We start from the raw sequence: 14,264 nt of genomic DNA on the forward strand, positions 1-14,264 counted from the left end.
TAAATATTATCAATATCACCATTATTACTATTATCACTCTTTCAGAATTATATTCTAATGCACTAATAACCGGTTTAATTCTCTTAATATTTTAATAGTGCTTAATCCAATTATACCCTTGTATGTGTGGCCCGGCTGTATAGCTTTATTGAGAGAAAAAAAATAGACCAAAACTGCAAATTCAATAGTAAGAATTTCGAGGGATTAATTAAAAAAAAGTTGGAGAGTGTTTGGTACCGTTGTTGGTTACTAATTGGTATTATCACTTACTATAAAGGAACACACAACTCCATAACCACATTGATTACAACTCTCCTCTCTTTACATCAAAGCAAAGCAAAGCAATTCCTAGTCAATTAAGCAAATTGAAGACCAAGCAATGAACCCAAAACAATAAAACTCTTGCTTCAATCCAACTCCACTCAACAACCATTTCACAAGAACAGAATGGCAGATATACTTCATCAATCTTCATCCCATTTGCCTTCCCCTTCAAACAATGATGGTTTTGGCCAACTCAATCATTCCCCTATTATTAGCACCGCCCCTATAGATTTGTACGACTCCAATTATTGTAGACGTATACAACAAGAAGTAGAAAGTGGGGAGGAAGAGGGAGGCCAGGACGACTTCTCTGTTTTGGCTCTTTTGCTCACTGTTTTCAGGAAATCTTTGGTGGGATGTAAGAACATCAGTGGTGAGAATTGTGACAGGATTATGGAGATTGGTTGGCCTACTAATGTCAGACACATTGCTCATGTCACATTTGATAGGTTTAATGGCTTTCTTGGCCTCCCTGTTGAGTTTGAGCCTGAGGTTCCCAGAAGGCCACCTAGTGCCAGGTGCCTTATTCATTCATCCTGTTTCATTTTCCATTCCCTAGTTAATAAATTGTGTTTTTTATACATATATAGCCTTTGTATGTGATGTGGGAGCATGTTCTAATGAGGGTTTGTTTGTGATTCTGGTTCATATCTTGTGAGGATTTAGGAGTTTTAATCTTTATGTATTAGATAGCCGTTTCATTAGCTTATTCAAGAAAATTCTCATATTTCCAAGTTCCTTATTCCTTAATTCAGCTTCCATATACTGAAAATAACCTTACCTCGAAAGTGCATTCATCGTTCACATACTGACCTCGAAATCTCCATGTTGCAGCACAAGAGTCTTTGGGGTTTCAACAGAGTCAATGCAGCTCTCGGACGACCCCAGGGGTAATTGCGTGCCAACCATACTACTTATGATGCAGAAGCGCTTGTATTTGCAATGCGGTCTCCAGGTATCAACTATGTGATGGCTGATGATATTCTTGATCCGTTTTTGCTTTTACAACCAGAGTCGTAACTTGTGTTCCTCATATTCCAGTCTGAAGGAATCTTCCGAATCAATTCGGATAATGGCCAGGAAGAGTATGCGAGGGAGCAGATAAACAATGGGGTGATCCCATAAAACATTGATGTTCATTGCTTAGCAGGCCTACTTAAGGTGCTTTGACTTGTTATCATAGGTTTGGTTACGGTTTTTTACTAGTTCGCGATTAAAGTGTGTCTGCTTCTTCTTTGTAGGCTTGGTTTAGAGAGATACCAAGTGGGATATTGGATTCTCTCCCTCCTGAGCAGGTAATGGAGGCGCAGTCAGAAGAAGAGTGCTCTCGCCTCGTGGGATTCCTCCCACCAACAGAGGCTGCGTTGCAGGATTGGGCCTTCAACCTCATGGCTGATGTTGCTCAGTTTGAGCATTTCAACAAGATGAATGCACGCAACATTGCGATGGTTTTTGCACCAAATATGACCAAGGTTAGCATAAATGGAACATACAGAACTCCTACACCATTTGTTGTGTGTTTCTTCCTGTAACCATGCATTATTTGTTTCTTGCTGCAGATGTCGGACCCTCTGACAGCGTTAATGTATGCTGTTCAAGTGATGAATTTCCTCAAGACCCTCGTGGTGAAGATGCTGAGAGAGTGGGGGGAATGTGTGGCCGAAGTTGGTCCCGTGCTGCAGGGAGAGCCTTCGGATGAGGATGGTCACCACAGCACCTCAAGACCAAGAAACCACGTGGAGGGCAACGAGGATGAGGAAGCAGAAGCTGTCAAAGAACCTCCGGTGGATCAGATTATGAGCCCTACCTCTCAGGCTGAATCAAGAATCTGCCATGGACAAACGCATGGTTTTCTGAATTCAATAGAAAACATACTGTCTGAAGGAAAGGGAGATAATGATCATTTGCCTGCTGAAATTCCAAATTCTGTTGGAACAACGAGAGACAATGGGGTTGAACGCGTAAATGCAGCTGCAACAACTAGAAAAGCTCATGGTAGAAGGGCGAAAAGTAGACAGATGAGCAATCCTAACGAGGCAAAGAAGGGAGCTAGTAAACGCGCTCCACGATCAGCTCTTCACTGTGGTGGATGTGCAGAGAAAAACAAGGATCTAACTGTTGTAAGTCGCGTAAGCTCGCATAAAGAAAGGGTGGAAGCATGGAGGTGAGATTTGAGGAATCATGCATTTGGCTGATTGTTGAAGATATTATTTCTCTCTAGATAACCATTTTCATTTTGATTTCTTTCTTGGATGAAGATAAACATTACCATTATTTGCAGTGTGAGTGATTTTAAAGTGCATGATTCATCTATTGTTTTACTTGATTCTTGGAATTTTTGCTTCCATCAGTTGTTCTTTTTGCTCGCAAACTTAGAGACCTTGATTGTTATTTAAAACTTATAAGTAACTGTATACTAATCAAGCAAATATATACACATTCAACCAAATATTCAAGGCATAACCATAGCTTGGTTGGTGAACTGGGTCTGATGAAAACTCTACACATCTAACCAAACAGCATGAAAATGGCTAAAAAGTGAGCTTTTTCAGGCGTTTTCAAAGTAACCAAGCATGCCCTTAGAAGTGTGAACTTTTTCCCTCAATATTTTAAAAATTGGTAACCCAACTTTACAATAAACAGAAACACAATTCATCACTGGAGCAAACTTAATTCATTGGAAATAATTGATTACATAAGACAACACAGTTGAACCTCAACCTTGAACAAATGCTTTTACAATCACATTCCAATGGCCAAAACCTCATTTCTCTCTACCAACTTCCCCTTCCAATATGGCAAATCTGGTAAGAACAATCTCCTTAACAAGATTTCTGTAAGTAAAAGGTCTAATAGCTGCGCGTAAAAACAAACCCGGTGGAACCCTGCTCTTCTTCGCCTTCTTCCTATACGGCCCATAACCAAGCCGCTTCCATTCTTCCTGGCTTACTTTAGACCTTTTACCACGCATTTCTAGCTCATCTCCCTCTTCTCTTTCCTTCTTTTGTATCCCCATATCCTAGTAATACTTCTCCGTTGCATTTATACTTTTCTCTACAAGTTTCTCCATAGCCTCATTGCTTCTCAGAGCCTTCTTGAACTCCTCTTCCCAATACTTATCATCTTCCTCTGGTTCGAAACTCTCATATTCTTGAATTCCTAATACTTCATCCCCAACACCTTTTACATCAAGAATCACATCATCCGGATCCTCCTCATCATCATCAATATTCCCCTCGTCCTCAACCCAATCTATAAAATCACCCCCACCTTCTTTCTACCATCATCATCATCAGGAGCATCACAGCCCAACTCCATTTCCTCCAACTTTGCCTTCCACTCTTTCGTATACGGATGTAGGAGCAGCATTGGATGATTTCCCAGCAAGAACTCCAAGCACTTGGACTTGTCCTCATCGCTCAACTTCTCATATGCGTTAGTCACATCATCCACAAAAGCTTTTGGACTGATCCTCACAATCTTACACAGCCCTCCAAAATACGTACACATCTCCACACTGCCATCATCCCTCACTAGCTCACACATGTAGTCCTTCTCGGTCTCTAGGTCAAGCAACGGCACCAGAGGCTGGAAAAAGTCATCTTGTGGCTCGAACCTGCACTGGTAAACTGGCCTCTTGACATATATAATGTCGGGCCTCATCTAAGCAGCACATTGCGTGATCATAGCGCTCGCCTTGTTCCCGAGCCTTCCCATCAACGTCCACTTATCCAACCTCTGATCCCCTGCTTCAAGAGCTACCTCACACACCAATGTCCACTGCTGCCATGGCAAATCAGAGACTCTCCATTTCGGATGCCTCACAAACACCCAAAAGTACCTCTTTTTCCTGCCCTTATCCATGGCGTCCAATCTCCTCTGAAACTCCCTCGCCATGTCATGTTGCTCAATCTTCTCCCACTCCTCCTGATCCATGACCTCGCCAATCATCGTCACGCGCTCGTCGGAAAAGTCGCCGCGAATGGGGTCGCCCAATACGATCCCACGCCAGGAGTAAGGCCCAAATTCGCCATATTTATACCAATCGTACGGGTGCTTCAAATTAGGGTCGTCCTTGTCCATGAACCTCACCAACCTATCATACCCCAAACCAATCATCTGGAGCTCCTCCTCCGAAAAATTATCCGGGTAGTTCTTGTGGGGATTTTTCAATCGGTAAAATAGGCTTTCCGCCATTTTCTTGCTTCTCCGGCGAGCATTCCGCTTGGACTCCCGGAGGAGATCCGCGCCGCCGTCGATGCTTCCTCCGGACTTTCCTTTGCTCCGTCCGGCGAAAGTGCGGATGTCCGGGAGGTGGGTGGCATTTTGGGCGGGTAATTTGGGGATAATTTGGCAGTCAAGTTTGAGTTTGATAGGGTTATGGGAGGTGGGAAGGAGAGGGTGGAAAGGGAAGGGGATAAGATTAGGGATTATGGTTTTAGAGAAAGAGAGGCTTTGAGGATGCATTTGGGAGAGGAAACAAGCCAAAATAATCGAGCAAAACAAGAAAACTACACAATGGCCTCAAGTACTAGGCGTGAAGCAGAGAGAAGTGAGTGATGGAGAGAAATGGTGCAACTGACGACCTGGTGCAATTCCAGCTATCGATTAGCACATAGAATTACGTTTCTACATTGGACACATTCCACAGACTTCCTCCCTAGGCAAGGCCAACCTAAATAAATAAATAAATAAATAATCGCGACATCTAAACATGGATCATAGCAAAATATCATCGTTGCAAATTTACATAGTGTTAAACCAGAAGTTAAAAATCGCAGATCTAAGAATTGCGCCTAAAACCCTAGAGAAGAAGAATTGGTACGAAAATAAAGACGATTAACAAGTCGATTTACGATTAAGAGATGAAAACAAATAAGATGATTTACCTTCTGATCGGAGACTGATCAAAGGAGAGCTCCGGTTTCGCAGACACGCCGATAAGCCGTTGCATGGAGAGATGGGAAGTGAGTCACCTTACAGTTTTACCGTTTGAGTGAACTCAACAAATTTCTCGCTGGAAAAGAAATCAGGCTTTGGGCTTGTAAAATGGGCTTCAGCTTGGTTTTACTCTGGCCAATTTATGACTCCTGCTATTAGCCCAGCCCAGTCACTAATAATTAAATCAAATTACATAAAAATGTGTAAATAATTAATACTCCATTATTATAACGGGTCGTGTGGTAGGTATATTACAACATAAAGAGGTTTTTATGGGTTTATCAGACGTTCCATAAGTAACTTAGTTATTTAAAAGACCCATGTACTCCCTCCGTCCATCACAAGTGATGAATTTCTTTTGGGCACGGTATTTAAGAAAATGATATATATTTAGTTAAAGTGGAAATAATAAAGTATGAGAGGGGAAAAAGTAAGACAGATAAACAGAATAAAGTAAGAAAGAAGTAAGAAAGAAAGAATAAAGAAAGAAAGATGGGTTAATATTTTGTCTTTTATTTAAAAAAGGAAATTCATTCCTTATGGTGGGACAACCCAAAATGAAAAGTTGATCATTTGTGGTGTGACGGAGGGAGTATCTAGCTCGCTAAGAAGCCTATGTTTTACCATGAAAAATCAATCCACCATTTTGGTGGGCTAGAATACCGGTCTTTGGGATTAAATCTAAATAGTCGGAGATAGTGATATAGAGAGAGGGCGAAAGAGATAGTGATATAGATAGAATTGCAGACTGTGTATCTACAGAGAAGAAGAGAAAACTCATGGAAGAGAAGGTAGAATCTGGAGATATATAATGGAGTGCTAGAGTAAATTATTATTCCAACCAATACAAACAATTTCATAAGCCTGTAATGAAGGAGAAAGAGCGATTAACTGTATTCATTGCCCAACAAAAGTTGGGATGAAAATATAATTCATCAAAGTATACAACTATTTTCAAGACACAACATATATTGAGTACACGGTGGTATCGACCGATTAAGCTATATTCCTTTCAAATATACAAATTATGAGTAACATGCAACATTCAAATTTAATTGAACTATTCTATTTGATTCTATTATTATCTATAAATTTGTCTTAGAAAATGAATCATAACAAAAATAAAGATAAAGTTAGTGAATAATAAAATGTAGTAAAAAATAAAGAAAAGTAGAAAATAAAAGAAAGTTTTGTATCCCACATCGAAAAATGATGAATGAATGATCTAAACATGTAGTTATACAAGAAAATACTTCAACATATTTTGTCCCACATTGAAAGTGAAACACAAAATATTCAAGGATGTCTCTATAAAAGAGAAACAACCAAGAATGGTTCATAGAATCATAGGCCCAACAAATAAATATGGGCTATAAAGAAATTATTGTATTTATTTATTTGTGAAAATTGATTTTTATATATAAAAATTGATTTTTATAAATAATAAATATATTTTATAAATGTTATGAACTAGCGGTTTGAACCAGTGAACCGCCGGTTACGGTTCGTCATATTCTCGAATCTGAACCGGCCCGCTTGAACCACGAAACCATCGGCCGGTTCGAACCGCCGATGCCGGTTCCGGTTCATGAACCGGCGGTTCGGAACTACCGGGCCGGTTCGGTTTGTGCATGCTTAATTGGCGTGTTAATAAGTAAAAACGCCAACCGTATTGGCGTTTTAAAATTACAATGTATTTTATGGAAATACAATATTTATCGTAACACGCCTACTTGGTTGGCGTGTTTAATTAAAAACTGTCATCTACATTGGCGTGTTTAATAAAAAAACGCCATCTATGTTGGCTTGTTTAATACATATAAACGCCTACCACGTTGGCGTGTTTAAGCTAAAAACGCCAACCTCAACAGTGTGTTACCGTTGAACCAGATATCAGTCGGATCTCTCCCACAATCGCGAACTCTAATCACTTTCCCTCCCCAAATGCGAAAAACCTTGAAACCCAGCTCGGGTTGACGCAATCGGCGATTTGTTATGATATTGATTTTGGCTCATTCTTTCAAACATTAGTCCTCCTATTCGGTGAGTATATCTAATTTTTGAGCAATATTTGATGGATTGTTATGATAGTATACATTGTAGTGTAATTAATAGAAATATTTGATGGATTGTTATGATATTATATATTGTAGTATATCTAATTTTTGACCAATATTTGACTGATTGTTATGATAGTATATATTTCATGTAATTAATATTTAATTTTTGACCAATTTTTGGCTCACTCTACATAATGATAAATGTAAAAATAATACATATTTATTTGTGTTTTACATTATTGCAGATAGTATGACGTGGTGTGTGAATTTATATTGGGGTGGAAAGATAATTCCCGGAGCAATTATTTCATATGATCCTCCTTTTTCAAAAGGATTAATTATGTTGGATGAAAGTGATTCCCACGATAAACTTGTGGAAATAATTTGTGAAAGGATGGGGATAAGCATATTTGAAAACAAAGTTCAAATAATATAGAAACGTACTATATGTGTTGGATCCGGAGTCACGTTTATAGGTACTCTACTAGAAGAATTATGCATGCCACTAATGTTTAGTGTATGGATACAGAAGGTCAAATTGAATTATTTGTTGAGTATTCGGCAAATACTCAACAAAATAGTCATCATGTCATAAGTTATGATGTTGATACGTTTACGAGAGCCCAAGAACCAATTTTCGCATACCACTAATGTTCAGTGAGAGTATGAATACAGAAGGTCAAATTGAATTATTTGTTGAGTATTCGGCAAATACTCAACAAAATAGTCATCATGTCATAAGTTATGATGTTGATACGTTTACGAGAGCCCAAGAACTAATTTTCGCTGTAACACAAGATTTTGATGTTGGAGTCGTGCGTTTAGGGGACAGTGACAATTGTCATGTGGTTGATGACATTATAGGTCCTGATAAATCCGACTTTCTTGATCCACAATCACCTTATGGTTCTGAAGATGTAAACACTGTTAGTACAGACTCAGATGGTGATATGTTTTATGATGAACAATTTGTTTATTCAAGACCATCCATTCCAGTTGGAGAAACAACAGTTGGATGAAGAGTAGTTCCACAGTTCCCACAGCGTGGAATGAACTATTTTCGCACCTTACCTACATATGATAGTTTTGATACAAAGAACTTTGAACCTGCTGATCCCAGTGTGCATTATTGGAGTGAAAAAGATCCTACCAATGTCGGTTTGTATACTAAATTTAGAACGAAGTTGGAATTGAAGACATCTGTGACTTTTTGGCATTTGAAAAAAATCCGACAATACACAGTTACTGAAAGTAAAGGAAAGAGATGACATGCAGTTTGTAAGTGGCCACAAGGAAATCCGAAAGATAAGTCATTACCGAAATGTTTGTGGGAGTGTCAAGCAACATTGAGAAAACATGATGAACACTGGCAAATTAGAATGGTTAGTACTGCTCATACTTGTAAGGGGGTCGTAATTGTGGGCACGCTAATCTTTCGTCGTCCATGATATCATTGAGTGTTCGACATCAGATAGAAAACGATTCTGCCTACAAGGTAAAAGCTATTGTGGCGGATATTGAAAATAGATTTCATATGAAAATTAGTTACAAGAAAGCATGGTATGCTCGGATGACAGCTCTTGAGCTTGTATATGGTGGATGGGAGTGGTCATTCAAAGTTTTACCGGCTTATTTGAATGAAATACAAAGACAAAATCCTGGTACAATTGTCGAATGATTGCATGATGACAGATTAAGCCACGTATGAACAAGGTATTCAAGTACATATTTTGGGCTTTTAGACCAGTTGTGAAGGCTTTTCAACTATGCAAACCAGTTTTAACATTTGATGGAACTCATCTTCGTGGACGATGTCGAGGTAAATTCTCATTGCCGTTGGATTTGATGGTAATAAGAAATGTTTGCCTGTTGCATATGCCATTGTTGATGAGGAAACCAAATAAAGTTGGAATTGGTTTATGGAACGCATAAGAATTCATGTAGCAAAGCATGAAATATGTGTAATATCTGATAGGCATGTGGGAATCATAGATGCAATGAATTCTCTCATATGGAAAGAAGAACCTAAAGGTCATCACTGGTTTTGCTTGGTACATGTTAGAAAGAATGTTATGCAGAATCACAAAGGTATCATGGTTAAAAGATTGGTTTGGAAAATGGGTATTGCTATCAAAAAGCGCAAGTTTAAGAAAAGACATCATTTACTTCGAGACGTCAACAATGAGGCTTTGCAGTAGCTTGATACCGTGGATATAGAAAAATGGAATTTGGTGTACGACAAACACAAAAATGGGGTGAGGTGACCACTAATATGGTGGAAACTTACAACAATGTGTTGAGAGGAGCAAGAGAACTCCCAATCAAAGCTTGCATTGATATGACATTTGGGAGGACAATAGAATGGTTCAATGAGCGGTCAATTGCATCAAGACACTGTGCAACACAATTTACCCCGTGGGCGCATGAAAAGGTGTGCAAAAATAATGCAAAAGGTCAGTTACATAATGTGAGAGCACCAAGCACAATTCAAGGGATTTATGTGGTTCGAACAAGACGTCGAATTGGAGGAAAGGGTGGTAACAAGTGGAAGGTGTTGTACTTGGAGTCGAACTGCGAATGTCAAAAGTGGCAGATGTGGAGACTTTCATGTTCACATGCAGCGGCAGTTGCGCGGTTTAGAAACGACAACATGATATCGCTTGTTAATCTCGTATACCACAAGTGTTTGAGTACACCAATATTCCGGGGTGTTCAAAATACACCAAAATAATCGAGCAAAACAAGAAAACTACACAATGGCCTCAAGTACTAGGTGTGAAGCAAAGAGAAGTGAGTGATGGTGGCCGACTTGCCTGCGACGACCGATTTATTGCGGCGGTAACACATGACGGAGCCGGTAGTTTGACAGTGTAGAGAGAGAGATGGCGAAAGAGATACTGATATAGATAGAATTGCAGACTGTCTGATATCTACGGAGAAGAAGAGAAAACTCATGGAAGAGAAGGTAGAATCTGGAGATATATAATGGAGTGCTAGAGTAAATTATTATTCCAACCAATACAAACAATTTCATAAGCGTATAATGAAGGAGAAAGAGCGATTAACTGTATTCATTGCCCAACAAAAGTTGGGATGAAAATATAATTCATCAAAGTATACAACTATTTTCAAGACACAACATATATTGAGTACACGGTGGTATCGACCGATTAAGCTATATTCCTTTCAAAAGAATCCTATTAATTCTATCTATAAAGTCATTCATCTGCTCCCTTGAAAACAATGGGAATGGATATACTAAGGCACAATCTAATGCCCCGCGTCTTATTGTGTCGAATACTGCAATTGATGGGCCTACTCCGTGAACTGAGGCACATCCAATGAAGTCTTCGAACCCCATGGTCTCCTTCAGTTTGTTTGGAGGATCGAAAATAGGGTCCTCGAAGACAGATATTAGTGAAGTTCTGAGAGACGATGATGGGGTCAAACTGGGGTTCTCTATTGCCTTGCACATTAAGAAGTTGAGATCGGCCATGTCTGTGAAATGCTTATTCTTGCTCTTCGAGTCCATAAATGAAGAATGGACTAGCTTTGCCAGCTCCCACAATTTTTCTCCTCCATGAATATCATAAGTGTGCATAATGGCAGTGTGATAAAAACCTGCATTATTTCGACCAATATGGTTAACAACAGATCTGGAGAAGTAGCTGATTACACATTTAACATATCAAGATTGAATAGATGATTTCTTGTGTGAAGACTAAAGAGCTGTAAACTATGTGAAACTCTCATATTACTAAGCATGGTTCTAACTTTAAAAGTGAACCCAACAGAACTTACCAATATGTTGGCTGCTAAGCACGGGATCAAGAGCAGGTCGACAATCCATGAGAGTTACAACTGCATACTTCTCCCACTGTTCATCAGGGAACCTTTTTGAGGCATGACAAGCAATTAACCCGGCTGCTGCTAAAGCTGCACTTAACTTTATCTTTTTAGAGTTGCAACGCTGCGAAAGTAATGCCAAGAAAATCAGTAAGAGGAAATAGTTGTTACAGGATGGTTAGATCAAACTAAGTCAGTAGTACTTAAAAAAATCATCTTGAGTTCAACCAGGCAATATATCCATTTTGCATAAGCAGTACTGCATTTCCAAATGATGCAAACCAAGAAAACATGGAGTAAATGTTCATTATTCAAAATGCTCCATCAACTCTTACTAGAACTGTTTCCAATTTCCATCATTATCTAATACAGTAGTTTTCTCTATCAGGAACAAGATTGTTTCAAACCTTACTGTTTCTTAACCTGATCTTATTTGCCTTTACGTTTCTCCTTTCAATATCTAGCAGGCAAAATCATCCAATCCTAGAAAAGCAACAAAATCAGACAGCGTATGGTTTTAAGTAATATCGATTTTTTAGAAATTTGGATAACCGAGTGGGAAATTGAACGGAGCAAAACCCTGTATTATCTAAAGGCAAAAAAGCAAACCATGCACAGTAAGCACTAAGCACCCTCAGTCTCAGGCAGATAGATAGAAATTCATTATATCATCTATTTTGCTTCAAACTTGAAAGACCAAAGTTGAACCCCTTCAATATTAAGCATGATATCTACTCAACTCCCATTTCCATAGCTGTCATCGTGCATTCAAACTCAAATCCCAACTAAAACTAGAAAAAGAAATTGCTAACATCCTTACACAAGCAAATCAAGCACGCATAACAACAGACTAAGAAGAAGCAAGCTTACTGCATAAAATGCACAACACAATAATCAATCATCCACCAATATTAACATTCCCGCCATCAATGCACCTATCGAACTACTACAACTGATCAAATCAATTATCAAGCACGAAATCAGAGGTTAGAAAACCCTAACAGAATTGAACTTACAGACAGAATTTTTCCAGTATCCTCCTCACTCATCTTGAACCTAACGACGCGCGACAGCCTGGGCGAGGCGGTGTCCTTGAAGCTCAAATTGGCGAGGCGGAAAGAGTTGAGAGAATGCCCCAACATGTCGACGCCGCGCGACCAAAACGGCTTGTTCCCCTGGCCAGAAGGGATGCAATCCTCAATCCCCAAACTGACCTTCATCTCCTTGCCCGATTCCCCTTGAATCCCCTGTTTTGCCTCCATAAATGCGACGAGCTCCTTAAGCAGCGCCCCGGCGGCCGCCCTGTCGCAGGCGGAGGTATGGAGGCGGAGCGCGAGCACCGAATTTCCCCCCTCGAGCGAGTAGAGGCTGGCGAAGAAGAGATCGGTGTCGGAGGAAGGGTGGGGATTCTGCCAGGAGTTGGTGTTGAGCTCGTGCTCGAGGATGAGGTGCAAGGGAGGGATGGGGTTGGGATTGGGGGAGCGGAGGATGTGAGCGGTGGATTGGGAATCGAAGGGGCGGATTTGAAGGTAGGGGGATTGGGGGGTGACGTAGGAGAAGGAGTTGGAGGAGGGGTCGAAGCGGAGCTTGGAGTTGAGGATGGGGTGGGAGGATTGGAGGCTGCGGAGGGCGTTTTCGAGGAAGGGGACGTCGGGGGGCTTCGAGAAGAGGAGGGCCAGGACGGTGATTCCGGTGCCGGTGGGGACGGCGCGGCACCAGCTCAGCTCGGTGGGGCACACGGCGCGGGAGGAAAGCGACATTGAGGTTGGAGTTATTTGAGCAAGATGGTGATGGAGAGATAGATGTTCATCGACCTCAACGATGCAATTTTCTTGTTTGCTGAATTTATGCATGCAAATGAAAGGTGATTATATACGTATATTTAGGTAGTTTATAAATAGGAGACGATCAAGGGATTACATTTCCCCACCCGATAATTTTGGCGCGACCTACCTAAGTTTTGTAGAATTGATTATTTTTCTTTATATTTAATTCATTATATGCGTAATAAAATCCAACTCATATTTTTGTAAATTTATTATTATATCGGCATTTTTATTATAATATGTTGATTAGTTTACACATTACTATAATACTATAAACTCCAATTGCCGAACAAGCAATACTTACTTTTATAATGCGTGCGTATTCTTTTAACAACATATTGATCAACCATAATATTTGCCATTATAATGATCCCAATACATTATGTAGAATTGACAACATAAAAACACAATACAAATACAAACAGAATTGATCAATTAATATCTACTCTTATGGCATTCTTGTCTTTATCCATAAAAGCACAATTGAAATTAATATCTAGTCTTCCGTATTTTTGTCTTTATCATAACACTTGTTTAGTATCTATGTCATACCAGTGTCATGTTAGTATACTGTGATAAATTTTATTTTAAGTGAATTCACATTTCTGTGAATCATGTTATGTACATGTAACCAATAATTTTTGTGGTGTCTAATAATATCTTGCACGAATAAAAACATAATCCATGAAGCATATTTATATAGAATCTTTATTATTTTAGTTTTTTTACTCTATTCGTCCCATTAGTGTTAGTCTTATTTTTTTCTTAATTTTTCCATTACAATTAATCGATTTTCCTTTTAAAAAAATTTAATACGTTTATTATTTTTTATTTTATTCTCTTATAATTTATTTACTTTATTATTTCTTGTATTTTATTTTCACTTTCTCTAAATATTTATTCCTTATTCCGTGTGAAAAGAAATTCTCTTTAATACTAATGGGATGAATGAAGTATTCCTTACTCCTTGCAGAAAAAACATAAGTTTCTAATGTTGGTAGGGTGGGCAATTTCTAATGAATATATTGGAAAAGAAAATATAAGTCAACTCATTGAGAGGCACATCTCGTTCGATTTCTTCTTTGTACTCGTTTTCGGTCGGTTTTTTTTTTATTATTATTGTCACCTAATGGAAAATGAGGATATCCAAATACTAAAAATAGGAATTGATTTTATAAATTAATACCGAAAGGGCAGTTCAAAATTGAGCAATGCCATTTGATGGACTTTGTTCAAATATTTATTAATTTCTGTGTAGTAATTCAAA

General features: G+C 39.0%; 1 protein-coding gene and 2 pseudogenes across 1 annotated transcript; 1 reads left to right on the forward strand and 2 right to left on the reverse strand.

Moving 5' to 3' along the window:
* Nucleotides 1-189: 189 nt before the first annotated feature.
* LOC121762558 lies at nt 190-2,650 on the forward strand (annotated as a pseudogene).
* Nucleotides 2,651-2,908: 258 nt separating this feature from the next.
* LOC121762557 lies at nt 2,909-5,277 on the reverse strand (annotated as a pseudogene).
* Nucleotides 5,278-6,135: 858 nt separating this feature from the next.
* On the reverse strand, nt 6,136-13,068 carry LOC121761019. The gene is made up of 4 exons (XM_042156601.1): nt 12,188-13,068; nt 11,127-11,295; nt 10,509-10,946; nt 6,136-6,274 (listed from the first exon to the last, which is right to left on the reverse strand). The coding sequence occupies exons 1-4, from the start codon at nt 13,022-13,024 to the stop codon at nt 6,267-6,269; spliced, it is 1,452 nt and encodes a 483-aa protein (XP_042012535.1). The 5' UTR covers nt 13,025-13,068; the 3' UTR covers nt 6,136-6,266.
* Between the last annotated feature and the right edge of the window lie 1,196 nt (nt 13,069-14,264).

This window comes from Salvia splendens, chromosome 13, assembly GCF_004379255.2.
Source record: "Salvia splendens isolate huo1 chromosome 13, SspV2, whole genome shotgun sequence".
In the NCBI taxonomy this organism is placed as follows: domain Eukaryota; kingdom Viridiplantae; phylum Streptophyta; class Magnoliopsida; order Lamiales; family Lamiaceae; genus Salvia; species Salvia splendens.